The sequence below is a fragment of the Lipophrys pholis genome (genome assembly GCF_963383615.2).
Source record: "Lipophrys pholis genome assembly, chromosome: 19".
NCBI classification, from domain to species: domain Eukaryota; kingdom Metazoa; phylum Chordata; class Actinopteri; order Blenniiformes; family Blenniidae; genus Lipophrys; species Lipophrys pholis.
The window spans coordinates 7,789,179-7,809,749 of NC_137647.1; the positions used below are offsets into that span (position 1 = coordinate 7,789,179).

The window sequence follows — 20,571 nt, forward strand, 5'->3', positions numbered from 1 at the left end:
ATTGCTTTTTTCTTTTTTAATATGTTTGAGCCTTAAATCTTCAAGCAATCATCATTTCAATTTTGTTTTTGTTAAGTCAAGCTCACTTGAAGATGTGTTATTCCATTTGTTGTGACAAATAGTCACAATAATTGTAATGATATTCACTATTATTTTTACCCTCTCATTTTTTGTAACTGAAATGATTTTCAAGGTATTCAAATTAATTTATTTACTTACTTACTAACTGACTGACTGAGGATCCGGCCGGAAGCGGAAGTTGCGAAGAGATAGCGTGCTTCCTGCGTTTAGCGGAACCCCGCAAAAGGTAAACTTTGTGTTGCTCTTTGTTGACATGGAGGCGCTTTACACTTTCAAGCTTTACCGAACCTTCTGTTGCAGTATTTGTGAAAGATAGCAAGACGTGGTTGTCTTCTGTGCCCGTAAGCTAAAGCTAAGCTAACGCAGTGTTTCGTAGTAACTGGATGCCCGGTTAACTGGTGAACCACTCTTTCGGGTCCATCGTTGCGAGTATCAGCTTATTTTAAAAAGAGACTCACAAAATGTACGGCAATTTGAAACTGTATTGTAAATGCAGTTAAACGGCGTTTGCCAGGACAACTACGCACTCCTGTTTGTTTGTTTTTCTCTCAATATGTGCTGTTACCAGCTGCAAAAAGGGACGCTTAAAGAAGTCTCGATCACCACTCAACAGGGTGACCAGTTAAACCGAAACACCTTTGTCTCTGAGAATTGCCGTTAACTCCGAGCAATCCGCAAAAACATAAGAAATCAACTGATAAAGTGTCTGTCTGTACTGTTACATGAATTGTCCACAATTTTGAATCAGTAGAAAATATGCAACTACATTTAAAACTAGAAAAGTCCAGAGGAAGTTTTGTGTGCCTGCCTTTCCTTTAACGTCTCTCTGGCAACAGACGCTGAACTCCTCCATGAGGTGTCTCTCCCATCCACCTTTTTGGAACATTTTTTTTTTTTCTTTATTTTTTAGAATTTATTTAGGAATGGTTAGCAAAATCATTAACAAAAGGCAGAGCAAAACATTTCTGAATATCATGCACGTTTTGACGTGCTTTTTGTGTGTGTGACTAGCGACATTGAGAATAAACGGCAGAAAAATGATAATAATAAAACTTGAACGGGCACTGGGTAGCGTGCATACCTTCGCCGATGCAAACTGGGTAGATTCAATTCAATTCAATTTTATTTGTAAAGCGCTAAATCACATCAACCAACATCCCAAAGCGCTCTTACAATGATAGAGTACAACAGAGCCCAGCTAAACCCTTCTAAAACAAGCAGATGTAACAAGCAACAGTGGTCAGGAAAAACTCCCTCGCATGGAGAGAAGTTCATAAGAACTCCCTCTTCAGGAAGAAACCGTGGGGCGGACCCTAGACTCTGGAAGGGCGGCCATCCGCCTTGACCGGTTGGGGGGAGAAGTACATGGGATAGGACAGGGAGAGAGAGGAATAGAAGAGGGAGAGAGAGAGAGAGAGTGGCAGACAGGCCAGATAAGTACAAATACTGAGAAAAGTCTATGATGAGCGTTGGTCTGATGATGAACCAATCTCAGTCTGGAGTTTAAGGGCCGTGCCGTTGCGGTGGGGTCCCGGTGCTGTGGTGGGGTCGGGTAGTAGGACCGTGATCAGGCCGCAAGGCTTTTTGGGAGATGTTGTCGTGCTATTATTATTATTACTAGAACATTTTAAAGGGAATTTAGTTTGAAGAGATGAAAGGGACATTTTTTCGCAGTTTTGGGGTGATTTATTTGGAAACGGTCAGCCGTTAATGTCCCAAAATGTGATTTATTGGTCCTTTGATGATGACAAATCATCACTGAAAACTTCATGCAATTCGAATGAGTAGTTTTTGCGAAGAAATTGGTAATCTACATGCGTACATACATACAAACCAATAAATAAGTAAGTACGCGCAGACGAACACATAACCTTCTCTTCCAACTTCGTTGGTTGCCCAACTCTCGTTGGCAAAGGTAATTAAACGGCCGCCTCAGATAGAAATCTTTTCGCCTTGCCACGAGGCCAGGCACAATAAATGCATTTAAAAAAAAAAAAAACAGGTGTGGATGTCCACTTGTGCTGAAATAAATGGGAATAATGTAATTACTCTGAAAACAAAGCTTATGTGTATTGTGTGGTCGGTCACATAGTTAGTCTCACATACTTAGATGGTGGCAGTTATGTTGCAATAGTTTGTTGTTTTGATGTTCGCATGTCGTGTTCATTTGTGTGCAACACAGAGATTACGTTGGGTAAACCTTATTTTAAAAACTGCCAAACCAGCTGATCTTAACATTTTTAAACAAACATCTCTTCTAAGCAGTTTGTTTGTTTGTTTTGAGTTTTCATATGTTTTCATATTGTGAATTTATGAACGATATTCATCACTTTATTCGTAATTCAATTGCAGGATTCATCCAAGAGGTTTGGGCTCGGTCTCCAGATGACGGACTCTTCACTTCTCAACTCCGAGCTGGAGCTACAGCAGCAAGAGGAGCTCTACCAACAGCTGCTCTTACAGGTGGTTTTGCTTTATGGCTGCTACCGTGCACACAAAGTACTGTCGCACCGTTAAGTGGTGGGCTGAGGAGTCGTGGGAATGAATGGGAAATACGCTTCAAGAAAGAGTTCAAGTCTAAAGTTGAAATTGTTTTTTTTTTTTTTTTAATTCATCCACAAGTTGTACAATTTTTACAGTTACCGCCCCGTCAAAGAGAAGGCTAGTGTTATTATACCTGCCCCTTTTTACCGAAAGTGTATCATTCACTGTTAAGCAATATTACATAGGCCTTGTTCATACCGCAGGGAAATGCGACCCAATTAGGATTTTTTTTTTTTTTCACAAGTTTGGGTTTTATTTTTGTTTAAGACATAAAAAAAAAAAAGATTTGGTTTCTCTTCAGGTTGCTGTTTAGATTGTTTCATAGTTGGACTCTGGTGACAGAAAGGCAGCATTCCTATTATTTTTGTTCTGAATCTCGGTTCTTTCTAAAAAAAAAAAAAAGAAAATTCTGTACCGTTTTAAATTTGAGCGGTTTTCTTTCTTTAATAGGTCTAAACCTGTTGATTTGCTGATCATTTAAGGAGCTTTAAAGAGTATTTTCCAGATTGTAAGAACCTCATGAAATATTGATAATTTCAAGTGAAGGATGAATAGATGTTTTGGATTTTAATCTGGCTTTTCTATTTTTTTTTTTCTTATTTTGAACATTTGATCATCACCTCTCGATTTAACTCTATCTTACACTGAGAAACTGTTGCACGTTTGTTTTGCTCTGTTGTTGTTTTTTTTTTGGTTCACTTTGCATTACACATTGTTTTGTCCTGGCATTTTTATAAAAGTACGACGGTGCTCATGGGGATATTTTTTATATCTGGAGACAGACCGTTAAGAGTTGTGTGAGAAAGATTTATTTGGGCCGGCAGTCAAGCCTGGAGAGAGTTTTGGCAAACATCCAAGCAAACACAGAGAGTCTCACGGCTCTTCACTGTGTTTGCTTATAGAAATCGAAGTTTCATTAGCTGAACATTGACAAAGCGTCATTTAAAGATAGTCCAGTGTTTTAGAGATCCTGATGCATCAGTTTCTGCCCTCTTTGGAATCCACAAGAACAAAAGAATGAAGCAACACTGCACACTCGGGGGGGGGGGGACCAGAGATTGTATTTGACATAGTAAATGTTTTTGCCTCCTGTGAGCCATTAAATACGTACAACTGACTTTAATTTCTTCCAGACGATGGGACAAATGCAGACTGAACATCCAGACTCCAAAGTAATCCGACCACAACCTGGTGAGGACTTTAACTGAATCTCTTATGTCAGCCACAGCTGGAGGTTTAGCCAATAGTGGAAAAACTAATCTTTGTGTTTGTTTTATTTTTACCCCCCATTTTACAAATGTTTTTAATTTTTTTTTTAACTTTTCCCAGGAATGTGTGTGAAGACACTGACCGAGCCAGACAAGCGGAAACTCTTCATCAACATCTGCCAGTCGCACGCCGTCCCTCCTCCGCCCGAGCTCTCCAAGGAGGAGCTGATGGAGCTGCTCCAGTCAGACGATCCCAGCGGCTACAGAGTTCCCATGAGCCTCGGCGAGCCGCACACCGAAGTGGACAACAGTATGTCTCGGAGTCCAATGACTGTACAGCACACGTGTACCCAAAATGTTCACACTTTGTAGTAGTGTGGAGTGGTTCAGTGAAAATATAGAAAGAAAAATAACAACGATTTTACTCGACTGCTTTTCTCATCAAATATGTGAACGTTTAGTGAGAATGTTGTTTCTAGACAACTTTTCCTTTTGGCGGCACATCATCACACCTTTAGTCTTCTTTGGTCAAAATGATAAAAAAAATAAAAATTAAAAGTACACACGTCCCTCAATTCTGCATTACTCCAATAATACCAAACAGCAGGAATCACCTCCTCGTCTCGCACATCTTAAATAGAACCAAGTGTTTTCTTGTGCACAGAGATCTTCTCAACTCGACTGTCTTTCATGGGAGCAAAAATCATTTTGCTGTTTATTTTTCTTCCTTTTTTTTTTTTGCAACCATTTCACTGATTCTCACTGCCAAGAATAATCCCAGCATAAAAACCCTCAACAACGAGCATTTCTCTCTGTGTGACGCCGGTGCCTGTCTTTTCTCTGTACGAGGGGACGGTTTGCCGCACGCTGCGTAGCTCATGGTAACATAGACAATTGTTCGTCATGACTTGTTGATCTAGAGCAGTTTGGCTGTTTCTACAATCGTTTTGTAATGTGACCCGTCTCTGTTTAGACCTGTAGTTTCAGTGATTTTTGTCCTGGCATCGCTGGAGTCTTGGCATCATGACAGCTCCTGGATGCAGCCGTGTAAACAAATCCCTCTGTTGCCACAGCAGTGTATAAAGTCTGTGTTCTCTGAGCTCCTTTAACCAAACCACAGGTAGAATTTGGCTCTTTTTAAAAAAAAAATAATAATAAAAATCTGCTCGTCGGGCCCGGGACAGCGGTTCCCGCTTCTTGTAGCTGCATATTTTCAGCGGACTTGTTACGTTGCGACTCAGCGCACTGCCAAGTGGCTCAGCTGAACCAGCAGTGGCGGTTTCTCTCTGCGGATGCTCAAATCCTTGGAGCGGTATTATAGGAGCAGCCCGATAATTGCTGTGTAAATGAAGACATCCAAGTGCAGAAGCCAAAAAGTGGACGAAGACAACCGTCCGTCCTCAGATTCTTCGTCTTGACCAAGGACATTTTGACATAAAGACAGGGCGATCTAGGGAATCAAACCACCACCCATGTCATTGGAAGACAATGTGACCAACTGATTCACAGCCGCCCTAATTTGAGTTCCCTCAGAGCGCACGCATGCAGACGCATGCAGACGCATGCAGACAAAGATGTCGCAACCAACTAGGCAACATCAGTAAGGCCCTGAGCTGGGACGGGACCATCACAGACTAATGTGAGCTGTTTGTTTCATATCATCGACGTCAACAAATCTCATTACATCTATGAAACACAACCAGTTAGTGTGCACGCTGGCGACGTGTCTGCACATTCATGCTCTTCTCTTGAGTCTTCGTCAGATATTTGTAAATGTGTTTGGAAAAAAAACACTGCTTCACCTGACGTCACTGGTTCCGTGGGCCCCCGAGGCGCCACCTGCCTCGAACCCCGAGAGTGTTGAGGGATGCCAAAAACACGACCAGAAGAAAAGAATGTCTCAAAGGAGAAAGTGTATTAGAAAAAGCTCTGAAGTACACTTAAAATATTTCCAGTTTGGCTCTGAAATGACCGGCCAGACCCGTTTAGTGAGCAGAAATGCAGCCCAGCTGGATCTGGTGGTCGCCCGGGAAACCGTGTCAAGCAAGTTCAGGCCAAACGGAGCCATGTGTATTCCCTCGAGCTGACAGCAATCCGCAGGATTATTGAGAAAACCTCCGGACTGAAGAACATCGTGCCGGAGCGGACACGTTGTGTTCTCAGCAGGAGTGCTGTTAAACCGTGTCAAAACAGGATACTGGCTCCCTTTACAACCCCACTCAGTCTACATCTTTATGTTCCTGAGTTTACTTTCCTTCTGTGATACAGAACTGGAGAAAGCGTTTAAAAGAAATTCAAATTTCTGCTGGTGTGTTTCAGGCTCTCAGGGCTGCACGGCGTACGACGTCGTCATCAACCAGGACTTCTTCCAGAAGTGTCAGGTGGGCTTGCCTTGTTTGACGTGACATGCAGCAGTTACAAAGATAAAACTTCAAAACACTTTTCTCATTGGAGCCCAAGTTTGGTTGAACCTTTTACCAAGCTCAACACAATGTTAGTTAACATGAAGTGTTTGTTGCATGTGTAAAACTTAAAAAACAAAACATCTATCGTGCAATGGTTAAAACACATTTTGGCAAGTCTTTTTAGACTTTCCACATGAGGGAGAATAACGTCAATAATGAACCCCAACAGTTTATGTTTGAGCCGGTAAAGAGATCTTCATTAGTTATGTTTATAAGAGCATCCATCCATTGATCTTCTAAACCACTTCACTCAGTCCACGTTCACGCTGGGTTAAGGCAGGATTTATTTAAAATCTCCTTCTGTTTGACACACCTGAGTAGATTTTGTTTCTGATTGTCCCATAAATGCTGAATGTAAGATTCAAATGGCCACACATGTATAATATGACCTCTGTGTATTTGATTGTGTCTTGTAGAAGGATCCCTTATTCCATCAGTTCATTATTCTGGTGTGTGCAGAAGGTTTAGAGAACAAATACAATCTGGAGCTGAGTCGAGGTATGTGTGCGTGGGTGTGTGTGTGTGTTTGGGGGGGGGGGGGGGGGGGGGTCATGCTGGTAGTAGAACACACACTTCATATCTGTGTCCCTCCTGCAGACTGGAAAGTGCTGAAGAACAGGAAGTTTCTGGGCTCCATCAGCGAGCAGAACATCCGAACGAAGAGCAAGCCGGTGATCGAGGAGCTGCAGCCTCAGTGCGTCCCTCTGAATGTACTTCCTCACAGAAAACACACTACATGCTGAAATCTCTGCCTCTGCCTTTTATTGTTCCCCGACAGGGAGAGTAATGCTGCTCCTGCCAAAAGGTGAGAGCTTCCACACTGTGTCTTATTGCGAACGAGAGCCTGTGGAAAAACCCTGACATTTGTTCTCACTTGTGCCGCAGACCGGAGTTCACGCTGCTGGTGGAGCCACCTGCTGGAGACCCCGAGTACCTCATTGCAGAAATAAGACTCCCTGGACTGGTGAGTTACATGTCACTTCTGCTCCGCACTACACCTCACGAACATTGTTGTTTTTTGTCAGTCTGATTGATTAACTTCCAATTGACACATTATATAAACATTACATAAAATAATTCAATTGATCTACTGGTTAATATACATGAAGTTTAACATCTGATTCAGTGTATTAATCCCTTAATGCTTTGCATTCTGACGTGTGCACATGATCCCATATCCAGCTTTAGCTAGAAGTCACCCAGACTGAATATAAGATACAGACGGTGTCATCTTCTTATGTACTTGGTCAAAAAAAGTCACTATTGCAAACCTTACATCCGTCAAGACTTTTGACGGATGTAAGGAGTTAAAATCCTGTCGCCGAGATTCAGACGCCTGAACTTGTTTGATGCTCAGCCGTCGTCTCGCTCTCTGGTTCTGGATGTCGGAGAGGATCGCCTGGTGCTGACAGCTCGACCCTCGCTCTTCCACCTCGACGTCTTCCACCAGTTCCTCGTCGACCAGGACAACAGCGTGGCGCAGTACAACCGCAGCACGCAGGTGAGGAAACACCCCGTGAGATCAAACTGCAGGAGCAACGTTTAGAAATGTGTCACCTCACACGTTTTTCTTTCCTCCTTCACAGATCCTCACAGTGACGATGCCCGTCGTGTCGTCATAAAACCACAGGAGTCATTTCCACATATTTATTTCACTTAAAAAATATCCTGTCATAATAAATAAGTTTTTTTTTTTTTTAGATAAATTGTTCTGTGTTGTTTAAATCATTTTTCAGATCTCCTGTAATCCATCTTCTATACTGGCGTTCAGACTGTTTTGCTCAACATTTGCCGACGTGGAATCAAGGCATTTCCCCCCCAAAAAAGCAGTCAAATCAAAATATTTGCCTCTATATGTTGGGAAAAAAAAGTCTCACATTGCATAGCCTTTTAATTCTAATCTCTCAGAGGCAGCTATGACTGATAGGTTGTCTCCAGATCTTAACTCCAGTCGGTCCACATGTCCAAGTGTCCATGTGCACAATTCCAATATCTGTTGTTGTGCTTATCTGGTAAAATATCAGTCCCAATAAATCATTTCAACTGTGTTGATGTTGGCTTTCCACCATGAAGATGTTGAACACATGTATCCTGTTTCTTTTTTTTTTGTCTTTTTTTCACTGTTATCTCTCTGGCAGTTTTGTTTTGACATGAGCTGAACTGTCACTGACCGATTACTTCATAATAGCAATACTTAACTAACCTATGATTAACTAGCGACGAGTTAGATTAACATACTACTGTATAATGGATAATTTACAACAGTGTTTCCGAGACGACCGCAGCCACAAAGCCTGTGAAAATTCCTCATCACGCCTGTTATTTGTCACAGTGTGTCTCACATTCCCCCGGTGAGAGCTGAGGAGCCCCGCAGAATCCCCGAGTAATCCTGAGTTTACAGAAGCTTCTGAGGGGATCAGACTTCCTTTTTAACTTCTCACCTGCAGCCTCACTGCAGGTGGCGTGTTTGCTTCTTCTGCTCTGCACAGCCTCTGAACCATCAGTAACATAGAAGCTCGTTTCACAACAAGTGTGAGCGGAAACGTCTAGAAAGGAGACTCAAATGTTATGTCGGACTTGTTTAAGGTGGCCATTGTGCAAAAGTTTAATTCTTTGTCGCACCTCGTGGTCGTAGTTTTCATTGACAACGTGTCGAGGCTCAGCCAAAGCCATGACGAGGGGAGGCCCGGGGATAATGTCTCTGCTTTTTTTGCTTTTTCCGACTCGTACGAAGGACTCCAGCATTCCCTGAAATAGTGTGAAGTGGTTTGGATGCATATGAGAACCTCCAAGTCTGAGAAAAAGAGTAGCCTGCCGTCCACATTGTTGTGGTGAAGAAGCAGCTGAACTGTAAAGCATAGCTCTCTGTTTGCTCGTCGGTCTGCATCCCCACCAACACTTAGGAATGAATTGGACGTCCCATCGGAAGAGCTGAAGGAAGTTGTTTGTTCTTGTACTCTAAAAACACTTTGTCCATCTCTTCTTTGGCTCTTTCAGACCGACGACTTCTGATGACAGACTAACTAACGCCACATAGCTTTGATGAATGACAGAAGAATACGCCACTCACTTCTCACAAATAGCTTCCCTCCCTCCCTGCAGCTCCTCTCTGCCAGCTCTCTCTCCCTCCAGCCATCGGTCACTCTCTCCCCCTTGGTTTTTGTCAGACCCCGCTCCACCTGCCCTGCGGCACCCTTCCATTTGTCCGGTGAGGTCATCCCTCTGTTTTATCTAATCCAGCGAGGTGCTCATCTTTCTGCCTCTGCTTAATCCACCCGTGGCCCCCAGCCCTGAACACACACACACACACACACATCTGCAGTTATTCTTGTATTGTACACTCAGACGCTCAGTAATTCCCACAGCATGCATACCCACATACTCATTCAGATGGCACACATGCATGCACATGATGCCTCGCCGCCTCTCTGTATAAAACACACCATGCCTGCCCATGCAGCCATTCTCTTGGCCCTCTGTCTGTCTCCTGGGTGTCGTGATCCCACATCCTCATACAGGTACGTCACTTCATCTGATATTTGGTGGAATTTATTCTCATGGAAAGGTATTACAAGGAAATATATGCAAACAAACCCAAGTGCGTTTTATTAGAATTAGCATTTTAGTTGATTTGTTATATTTTCCCCCCAAAATGCCTATACTTTTTAAAAATGTTTCTTTTTAACACAGGAGTTTAATTCGACAAACGTATTGCCCATAGTTCTGTGATAAGATAATAGAATAGAATGCCTTTTATTGTCACTTGTACAGTAAGATTAAATACAACTCCAGTGACAGTGCAGCAGTTAAAAAGGGCAGAATATAGTGCAAGAAGGAGGGTGGGGGGTGTAGGGGGTAAGGTGCACGGTCCAGTCCTGTGAACGGTACAGAGTGTATTTACAGGAAATAAATAAAAACTCTAAAAATTATATTGCACATTATGAGGTAGTCTGTAAAGTAAAGTCAGTGCATACAAGAGTTCACAGTGGTTATGGCTTTGGGGAAAAAACTGTTTTTGAATCTGTTCGTTTTTGATCTCATGACCCTGTAGCGCCTTCCCGAGGGCAGCAGGTCAAACAGGTCAGAGCCAGGGGGGGAGCTGTCCTTGATAATGTTCGTAGCTCTGCTGAGGCAGCGGGGGGTGTAAATGTCCATCAGGGAGGGGAGAGAGCAGCCGATGATCCTCTGTGCTGCCTTTACCACTCTCTGGAGCCTCTCCCTGTCTGCAACGGTGCAGCTGCCGTACCATACTGTAATACAGTCTGTCAGCAGGCTCGCGATAGATGAGCGGTAGAAGGTCAGCAGCAGGTTGGAGTCCAGGTTGTACTTCTTGAACTCACATTTTTACCTAATGGAGCCTTGATTCAGTGACAATGACTCAGTTGGTCCTCCAATCCCGAGTTCTAAAGTTTGGTCCTCCGTCTCGCCATACTGAAGTGTCTTTAGGCAAGACACTGAACCGGAACTTGGCCTTCAATGGTGTGTGAGCATCTAACGTCACCATTACTGTGTGATTATGACCGTTCGAATAAAGTGCATTGAGACTGAAGCAGTAAATAGTGCTTTATAAGTAAAGACTTACTAAACGCAGCTATAGAGGTTTTCACTGCAAGTGTTTAAGATAATTCTGCTTTTCTGACTTTGCTGTCAAATGTCTTGAAGCCCACCAGCAAATACACTGAGTCCAGGTTAGCCAACTTCAGCACTATTAAACAGGGGCTTGCACAAATGTTAGCTGTACAGTTGAGTGTGTATAAATGTGCATTCACAGTGGCTCGTCGAGGCTGTCGTCTAATTTAGTGACTCTTCTTTCTAGTTCAATCTCGAGCGAGAGCTTTCGGTCCTGCTACTGTTTATATGGGCCGCGGCAGAATGCTCTTCTCATGTGCAATTAGAAACTGTGTTCAAGATTTACTTTCTTACACCTAAAAAACGCCAACAGCTTTTCCCATAATATTTAAAGATACTTTTGAGTCTATGTTGTCAAAGGATAAAGACTCAGAATGCATGTGTGGACTCCCCAAGGGTTCCGTTGAATTGCTCATAAGAACTTCACAACACGATCAAAACAAACAATACATCGGAACGTTATCACTTCCTAATCACCCTCTATCTATAGGCACATGGTATAAAACAATCCTCAAACCAAAATACACTCAAAAGACCTTAGACAACTTAAACCGAAGACTGGTTGGCCGTTTTATTCACTGGGGAAAGTGCACGATCGTCACATCCATAAAATACAAAGGACCCTTCAAATGAATTTACCATTCTATTTTTATCTCCGCTCTATACGCTCTTCAACCTATGAATAGCATACAATAGTCTGTCTTGCACTAATGAGGTATTGTTGCACATCCATTCTCCTGAGCTCCACCCGCACACCAACTTTGCTGTCCTTGACTAAAATTAACCCCACTAAGGCCTGCGCCCGTTGCCCACTGGAACTTGACTCTTCTGCTAAACCCCCTGGCTTTCTCATGCCTCCTCCCTCCCCTCCATTTAGCTCCAAATGGGCATTTTCCGACTGTTCCAACAGAGGTGTTGAAATGTGTGTCTCTCGTTCATCCATCCATCTGTCACATCTCGCCAAGCAGCCTCTCAGTCTCCATCTAACCGTCCATCTTTTTAGCTGCTTTGACCGAATATTGTCATGCTGCCAGTAGAGAAAGTAACAGAGTCCCAGTAGCTTGCCAAAGTAGGATGGGGAGGTGCTCCCAGGCCATCCAGGAGATTTACTTTTTTTGCCCTAGGGGCAACGTAATCAAGGACCTGAACCACCTCCACTGGCTTTTCCCAACCCAACCCAAAGAGGGAAGCCTGTCATCCCTTAATAAAATGTATTTGAACTGCCTGTGCTCACATACTCTTCCTATAAGTCATCGCCTCAGTTTCTTGATGACGATAACTGACTCAGAAAAACTGATTGACACTGCAAAGAACTTTTCCTCATATATATATATATATATATATATATATATATATATATATATATATATATATATATGTGTATATATATATATATATATATATTTCAAATGATCACCTCTTAAAGCATCTTTGTTGCATTTTATCAAACAAATGGGTAAATTTTTCTGCCAAGCAAAGTGAATACGTCTAAACTTGTTCTGTCCTTGAGTAGAATAAAACTCTAAAACTCAATAATAACATATCATATGTTGTTTTCTTGAGCCCCTCGTGAAGGACTCTTGGTACTGTCCATTCATCGTTGCAGGATGCTGAAGACTGTCCCAGCTAATAAAGAGGAAAAAGGCAGGGTACACAGTGGACAGGTCTCCAGTCCATCGCACAGCAAACACGGAAATTCAATTTAGAGTCATCAGTTAACCTTAAACACATGGAGGGAAATCAGAGTACCATCATGCACATAGAGAAACGAGCAAACTTCAGAAAGTCTCATCTCATAGAGCATGTAACCTTGTGCAGCCCACTCCTCATACTAGAAAACCAGAGTGAGTGGTGTTTGTAGCGGTATACTTAGGAGAAAATGTGGCGTTTCTCGACTGCTTTGTTGGTTTAGTGATACTTTATTCCTTTTTTTGTTGTTTAGATTTATTGAACAGAGATTCAAAAGATGTTGAGTAACAGATATGTCAGCCTATGAATTTCATGGTGGCAATCTGGGAAAAGATTGTGACGTATTAGTTGATATTTTCTGTGATATGAATCTTTTAAACGCCTACTGTGAGAAGACAAACCCATTTAGAAGTAAACCCCTTATAGTACTACCAAGGGCCTATTGTGGCACATGGTCCTTTATCAACTGGCCCACAGCTTAGTCTAAAATTGTATTTAGAATACATCTCAGATTTACTTGTAGTATATAAAACATCCAGACCCCTGAGGACCCCAGGAGGAGGTTTGCTAAGTGTTCCCAGAGTCAGAAGAAACGAGATGAAGCCGCTTTTAGTTCCTATGCTCCTCACCTGTGGAACAAACTTCCTGCTGACGCACTCACTTCTTTAAAACCATAAACCTTAAAACGTTTACTCTTTGCTCAGGCTTTCCATCAATCAATAGATTTCACTTATTCTATTACCTTTATCTTCATAAAGCTTTTACTTTATTTTCTTTTTTTATACCTTTCTTAATCACTTTAATGTCAGAATTTTTAATGGACTTGCTTTAATGTATTTCTCTGTGAATGGCCTTGTATCTGAATGGTGCTATAGAAACACATCCGCCTTGCCTCGGACAAAGTAGGATGGCACAACCATAGCCTCACAAGATAGCAAGTGAGTGCATGGCCCTGCCTTTGGTATATTTTCTGATCGCGCGCTTCATTGGAAAAAGTTTGGACACCCGTGCTTTAAACAGTGTCCAACACTCAGACGTGGCGGGAGAAAGGAGTGACGACAAAGGTCGTGGACGAGAAAGCACAGGAAATTCTATCCCCTCCCCGGTGTTTGGCGTTTGACCTCCGTCACATTCTCACCTGTTGACGCTCCATCAATCCCCTCACATCTCCTCCCGCCTGCCAGGCAGGTGTCAATGCACCCCGACTGTGAATATCAGTCCGCGGGTGGTTTTATGCCAGAACAATGGCAGCTCAAAGGGACAATGAGTATTGTGTGTTTTCCTATCTCCAAAGTGACTAATCGCTGAACGACCACAGGCTCTGGCCACCGGTGTTTTAGTGGGGATGCCTCCCTCATACCTTCATATCTGCGATATATAATGTTACAGAGCTGCTTTTTTGATACACGGTGTCAAGAGCATGTGCACTCTTTAAGGTCTCACACTTTTCCACGACGATTTCTTATCAAATATGAGCTGATCTACATATATATATATTGAATGTAAATATAGACTATAACAATGTGCTCAACCAAAAATACTGGATGGATTTTTAGTCCCAACGATTTTGGAGGCCAATGTAGGAACCAATACATTATGGACATTTATCATCAGGGCAGCTTTAAGAAATTATGACACAGTCTAAGAGATCTTACTGACCCACATGATGAGTATATTGAACCAAAACCTGTATAGCTCGTAGCTCCAGTATGTACAGTTTCACCATGTTACCCCAAATCATCCGTACTGCAAAAATCAACCACTGCCATTTAGTTTCAGTCATAATCTGATTACTCCGATGAATGGAGGTATATTTCTCAGAGGAGGTCATCTTTCGAAGGCTCAGTGAAAGAAAGTGAAAACAAAAGAAGCACTCAGGAGGTTTTCGTTGGAGTGAGGCTGTAAGTTTAACCTCTGAGCTTTTAACTTTCAGTTTGTTTAGGTGTGAATAATGTTCATCTTCCAGAGAGTGATAATGACTTTGCCACTCTGCAGTCCTCGGATTATCATAATAATGCTAATTTGTACAGTCAATTTTTGACTCTGAATCCGGACACACATGTTGTTGCCTTAATGTCAGTTTTCCCTGAGCTCCAATAAAATAACTTAAATGTCTGTATTAACTGTGATCATGTTATTTTGCTTTCTCTCCTGCAGCCATGTCAGATGTAGAAGAGGAATACGAGTGAGTGGATCAAAATCAATTATAGTCCTTTGTTTGATATTATATATAATGCCTGTGTTTGATTTTAACGCCCCTAAACTGAGATTTATTGATGAATGTGTTTCTTTTCTCCCTGTCTCGTCTCTCCAGGGAGCAGGCAGAGGGTAGGTTCAGTCAGACACTCAAATATTCAGTGACCAGACTTGAAGATATGTTGACTAGAATCTGACCTGTTCCTCTCTGTGTTTCTTCTCTCAGAGGAGGAGGAGGAGGATGGAGGAGGTAAGGTTCCCAGAGATGAACTTCAGCAGCTGGTTCATTCCCTCTCCTTGAGGGACGGGTGATCCTTTCACTAACTGACCTTCCCCATTTTACTCTGCTTCTCCACTGGCTGATTCCATCCGGGCCCGGGCGATCAGAGCAACATGATTGTCAAGGTAACACGACACCATCACGACCACCACCCTTTGGACACCAACTTCTATTTAGCCTAAAAACATCCTAAACAATGGTGATGAAAACTGAAAAAAAGCTAAAGACTTGAAAGGTTCTATTGTACCCAGTGAATAAGCTTTAACTAGTTTCACCCAGTCTTACGTATCTGGTGTTTTACTGCTTTTATCTCACAGATGAGAGTAGCTCTCAACTCCCGTACACTCTTCCTGTTACACGGATCAGTTTCGTCCCAAAATGTTCAAGACTGTTGTCAGTTTGTCGCCTCTGTTGTTTTGCTTTCTCATTTTATTGGACCAACAAGCCCTGTTATATAACATATAACAAACACCCAGCCTTAGCTAGTATGGAGTTTCATGTATGCAATCAATTGCGTTTCTCCAGCTGTCACCTTCGCTGCTGCTTGACAAAACCTTTGTCATAGAATGAGAAAAAAAGTCTCCAAGGAATAACGATCAACAATAGGCCATGATATGGACTCACATATAAATAGTAGCAGTACAATGGATGTTATCCTGTGCATTTCACGCGATTCAATAAGGGCTTGAAGTTTCACCTTTCATCTGCATTGTGTTTTTATACACCAAGTTAATGAAATCCTGTTAGAACATATACCACTTTGTGAATTGTAAGGATAACCCGTCCGTCATATTTGAGCATGTTTTCACTTCCATGTCCACTTAGTACTTCCCGGTGTGTTAAAGGCACAAACACTCAAAATGGAAAATGAATATGAGACTCATACAGTATTCACTGTGCCACAACAACTATTGTCCTGTTTTGAAATGTGTTTCGCCTTTAAACATTATGCATTGTTTTATTCATTTCTGCATCTGCAACCACTGTATGTGTGAATTGTGACAATCACATTATACTGTCATTAACATATGTTTATTTTCACTCTCTAAGATGTTTTCTAGGGACTTTAGGCACAAGTCAAAGTGCTCCCATGATTTGGCCCATTTATATTTTTCCAATGTGCAGTGTCTACATTACATTTTTGACAGTTAAATAGTTAGTTGAGGGCAGCTAACCTCTATCTGTTCAGAGGACCTTTATTGATTTAGATGATGGAAGATGATAGTTTGAGAGTATGTTAAATGACAAATTTAATACCATTGTCGTGTCGTCTTCCTGTCAGCCAGCTGAGCATCAGGGCTGAAAACAGCTACCCAGCCACCATTGAAGTGGCTCTGAGTCAGTCTCTGAGGTTTAGAGGGGCTGCTTGTTGGATTTAGTTGCCATATTTAAACGGAGCTACTTCAGCTGTGCGTGCTATTAATGCTAAGCTAAGCTAACCAGCTGCTAGGTTAGCTGTATGGTAACAGCTCAGACACGTGAGCGTTGTCAGTTTCTTAAATGTTTCCCGGTGCTTATTTTCTTGAGCTCAATGCCCATCTACTATTACCTTCATTGGTCACCGATTCTGCCATTTTATTGTTCCATTTCCCCCCCACTTTTTTGTGTTGCTATGCAATTTCTTTCAATTCCTTCATTCCTACCTTCTATTCTTTCCTATATTTTCCTCACTTTTCACTTCTGCCTGTTTTTATCCGATTATTCTTCCATTCGTCATCGTGCTTTCGTGTGATTTTCTACGTGTTCACATTTCACCCACAATTCAATTTATTATTATTACTTTTTATCATTTCACTTTCGGTATCGTTTGCCCATCCATCCATCTTTCATTCCGTTTTTATGTGGCTGGTCCGTCAGATCAAGATGCCCAGGAGGAAGGTGAGAGTTATTAGAAGTGTGATTCCCTGATGTGGCAAGTGCCAAATTAATCACCCAATGGACTAAATTTTGGTCTTCCCCTTACATATATCTTTTCTGGACACCCCTCCTTTTAACAACAATCCTGCAAAGTCATTTAATGTCCTGAATTATTCTTGTCGAGACACTGTTTTTAAATGTCTTCGATCAGATGTGAAGGCACGCTCGTGTGAGACAAAAGGTTTAGTGTTTTATAAAAACTAAAAAAAGACCCTTGTTTTGTGTCGTGTTGTCTTTTCCGTCCCATGCTTGCTGTGCTTTTATTCATCGCAAACATTATTTACTGAACCTCTGGTCCCTTCACACACCTGTGAGAAACATCTATTCACTCATATGGTTGTTGTTGTTTTTTTAATGCTAATTTTGTATCTTTATCCCACAGAAGAGGAGCGTCCCAAACCCAAGTATGTTGACTCACGGTTTTCCTTTTGCTTTTAATATTTTGACACAAATACTATGTCTTTTGCATTTGTTTTACTCAAGTTTTGTCCTTTTTTTTCTCTGCAGACCGATGGTGCCACAACTGGCTCCTCCAAAGATTCCTGAAGGGGAAAGAGTGGATTTTGATGTAAGTAATAGAAAAGAGGTTGATGTCGAGCAGTTTGGCATCGTTTAAAGGGCCTTTACCAATAAGTAATCTTGTTGTGAATTTACACTTTAGATAAATGAAGTAAATCAGTCAAAAAACACAATTAATTTTTTTCTTTAAGAAGCATGATATGTGTCAATGCAAATGAATCTATGTTCCTATAACAGCTAATAAGCTCCCCTTTGGTGTTATGGATTATTTTAATATATGTATGCTTCATATTGATTAATAAATTCGTGTTTGACCTATGCCTGGTTATTCTGTGAGACAGGGGCCTGGCACCGCAGGTGTTCCAGAGATATCATACGACCTCACAAGGCGAGCTCACACATAAGTCCAAAAAGACTGCCAATTGATAAGCGTCGCAATAATCATCTTCCTACTCAGACTTCTGATAAACACGATTCCTCTGATTGCATTCCAAGGCATTGTTAAACTGCTCAATCTCATCAGCTCCTGGCCTCTTGACGCCGTTGCATCTCACCTCCAAAATGACCTCAACACCAACCAGCCAAACAAACGATGAAATTCAGTAATGATCTTTTCGGTGGAGCGGAATCAGAGTTTAGACAACGGCAGACGAAAGTCGGAATCACTTTATTAATGGGCCACGCAGTCCGAGATCCTTAAGTCTCACAATTTTCACTCTTCTCACGTCCAAGCTATAAAAACATTGTCTTTTCCCACCAGGACATCCACAGGAAGCGTATGGAAAAGGACTTAACAGAGCTGCAAACCCTGATCGATTTGCACTTTGACCAGCGGAAAAAGGACGAAGAAGAACTCATCGGCCTCAAAGATCGAATTGCAAGTTCACTTTCGTAAAACGTGGTCAAAACATCATTAAATGAACAGATATGGGGCGCTATGCACCTCAGTAATACGCATGTGCTAAAGCAAGTCATGTCACCGGCTTGACCCCTTTTAGGAGAACCGTCGGTCAGAGAGAGCTGAGATCCAGAGGGTTCGAGCAGAGAAGGAGAAGGACCGACAGAACAGGATCCAGGTGACAAGCAGACTTACTCACCAAAAATGTTGATCTAAAATAGGATTTTGAAACATTACCATTAAATCTGAAACAGGCGTCTCAATAAGACACCTCAAAAAGAGGACCTGGTACAAAGAGTTAACTTTGCTCATTATTCTATCTGAGCAACGTTCATGCAGAAGGTTTTCTTTTTTCCTCTTTGTTCAGCATGAATGTGAGCATTGTCTTCATCGTCCTATAGGAGGAGCGTCACAGGAAAGAAGAGGAAGAGGCCAAGAAGAAGGCTGATGATGAAGCCAAGAAGAAGAAAGTCCTCTCTGGCATGTCGAACTTTGGAGGTTTCCTCGCTAAGGTCAGACACTTGCTGCTATTATAAGAAGCCATTATGACGTCGACAGTGTGGATAAAAAGATGCAGACGATGACTGGATTGTGTTTTTTTTTTTGCTGCAGTCTGAACTGAGGAAGGGAAAACGCATGACAGGCAGAGAGATCAAGAAGAAGACTCTGAATGATAGACGGCAGCCGCTGAGTGTCGAAAGTATGAGGGAGGATGCACTCAAGTAAGTCCTTTAAAATGTGTATTAATGCCTATAAATTGTCATTTTATCACCACAAATTGTGTTCTTTTGTTATAAGCTACCCCTATTGTGTGAGACTTGGCTTCAATAAGATTTAATTGCCCTTCCTTACATGACTTTTACTGGCACGTTCATTGCAGAGGACGTCAAACAACTACAGGCGACATTAGCTTTGTGACTCGACACTTGAAAAGCGACACAAAGGCATGGCTTCGCCGCTGCTGCTCTTCTTTACCAGTAACTGCAGCAGAAAATATAGTTAAGAACTATGTCAGTATGATGGGACAGGTGTTCCAGTCGAAAACATGAGTCATAATTGCGTATTTGAATAGAAAACCATGAGTTCCTGTCTAAATTAGTTGTTTGTGTTTTTAAGGCAAAAGGCCCAAGAAATGTGGAACTGGATCTACAAGCTGGAGTCGGAGAAGTTTGACTTCATGGAGTACATGAAACATCAGAAATACGAGGTATTCTTTTTTTCAGATTCCTTTTTTTTTTTTTTGTTGTACTTCATGTGAAAGAATGAAATAAAAACAGTAATGCTCCTCGAGGTTTAACCGTTCATGTTTTCCCGTCTGCGTTACTCCTGCAGATCATTGTGCTGCTGAACAGAATCCAACATGCCCAGAAATTGTAAGTACTTTATAAAACTATTTGGAACTGTTTGATTTATCTCTCCCTTTGGCACCACTTCTTTTCTTATCTCTGTGCCCCTGTCTCCCTCCTTCAGTAAAAAAGGCCACGGCAAAGGGAAGGTGGGCGGTCGTTGGAAGTAAAGCCAAAAAAAACAACAACACACAAATATTTAAATCTACATAAGATAACAGGCTAAAACATGACATTTTAAAAGAGTTATACCTTTCTTCTCCATTGTTGTCCTATGTCTGGGTCCTCCTGCACACTGGTGGATATTGTCTCTGATGTATTGATAATAAAACTTCATGCACTCCTCGCTGTTCTCATTTGTCCTGACTGTGACCTTTTGTGAAGTTAAGGAACATTATATCAAACAAGTTGAAAATAAAATGCTGGAATTGCAGTTTTCCCTCTGATTTATTGTACCTGCGACACAAACCTCGCTGAAATGCACAATGTAATACTTATTTTATGACAAATTATGGATATACAACATTTTCCTTAATTGAGTGATATGCTGATTTGGATGAATAATGACTGTAATTTAGCTGTAGCTGTAATTAAGGGAATTAACGGTAACATGCTAATCTCAAGTCTGTTAGGTCACCGCTCATGGTATTGTTTAGTGATTACTATGAACTTTGGTAGATTGTACTGCTTGTGAATTCAAAGTGTATTCCACAGTGAAAGGTGATTTTCCTTTTGAAACCGGCACTACCTGGCTTTAAAGGCCATTACAATTACCCTATTGCACTCTCTGACACTGTTT

The 20,571-nt window shown here is 41.7% G+C and overlaps 2 protein-coding genes across 4 annotated transcripts; both read left to right on the plus strand.

Moving 5' to 3' along the window:
* Window positions 1-240: 240 nt before the first annotated feature.
* pih1d1 (PIH1 domain containing 1) lies at window positions 241-8,392 on the plus strand. 2 transcript variants are annotated; one of them, XM_080488879.1, is made up of 11 exons: window positions 241-307; window positions 2,434-2,544; window positions 3,759-3,816; window positions 3,955-4,143; window positions 6,153-6,214; window positions 6,715-6,796; window positions 6,896-6,992; window positions 7,077-7,103; window positions 7,184-7,262; window positions 7,656-7,799; window positions 7,885-8,392. In XM_080488879.1, the coding sequence occupies exons 2-11, from the start codon at window positions 2,467-2,469 to the stop codon at window positions 7,918-7,920; spliced, it is 852 nt and encodes a 283-aa protein (XP_080345005.1). In that variant the 5' UTR covers window positions 241-307; window positions 2,434-2,466; the 3' UTR covers window positions 7,921-8,392. The 2 variants fall into 2 exon arrangements, with proteins under 2 accessions (XP_080345005.1, XP_080345006.1); XM_080488880.1 differs by lacking the exon at window positions 7,885-8,392 and having other exon boundaries at window positions 7,184-7,273; window positions 7,692-7,761.
* A 1,278-nt stretch (window positions 8,393-9,670) lies between these two features.
* Window positions 9,671-20,117, plus strand: tnnt1 (troponin T type 1 (skeletal, slow)). Of its 2 annotated transcripts, XM_080488864.1 has the most exons (14): window positions 9,683-9,816; window positions 14,774-14,805; window positions 15,039-15,062; window positions 15,200-15,217; window positions 16,950-16,970; window positions 17,392-17,413; window positions 17,517-17,577; window positions 18,289-18,405; window positions 18,527-18,604; window positions 18,828-18,938; window positions 19,039-19,148; window positions 19,543-19,633; window positions 19,759-19,799; window positions 19,897-20,117. In XM_080488864.1, the coding sequence occupies exons 1-14, from the start codon at window positions 9,689-9,691 to the stop codon at window positions 19,940-19,942; spliced, it is 900 nt and encodes a 299-aa protein (XP_080344990.1). In that variant the 5' UTR covers window positions 9,683-9,688; the 3' UTR covers window positions 19,943-20,117. The 2 variants fall into 2 exon arrangements, with proteins under 2 accessions (XP_080344989.1, XP_080344990.1); XM_080488863.1 differs by lacking the exon at window positions 16,950-16,970 and having other exon boundaries at window positions 9,671-9,816.
* Window positions 20,118-20,571: the final 454 nt, after the last annotated feature.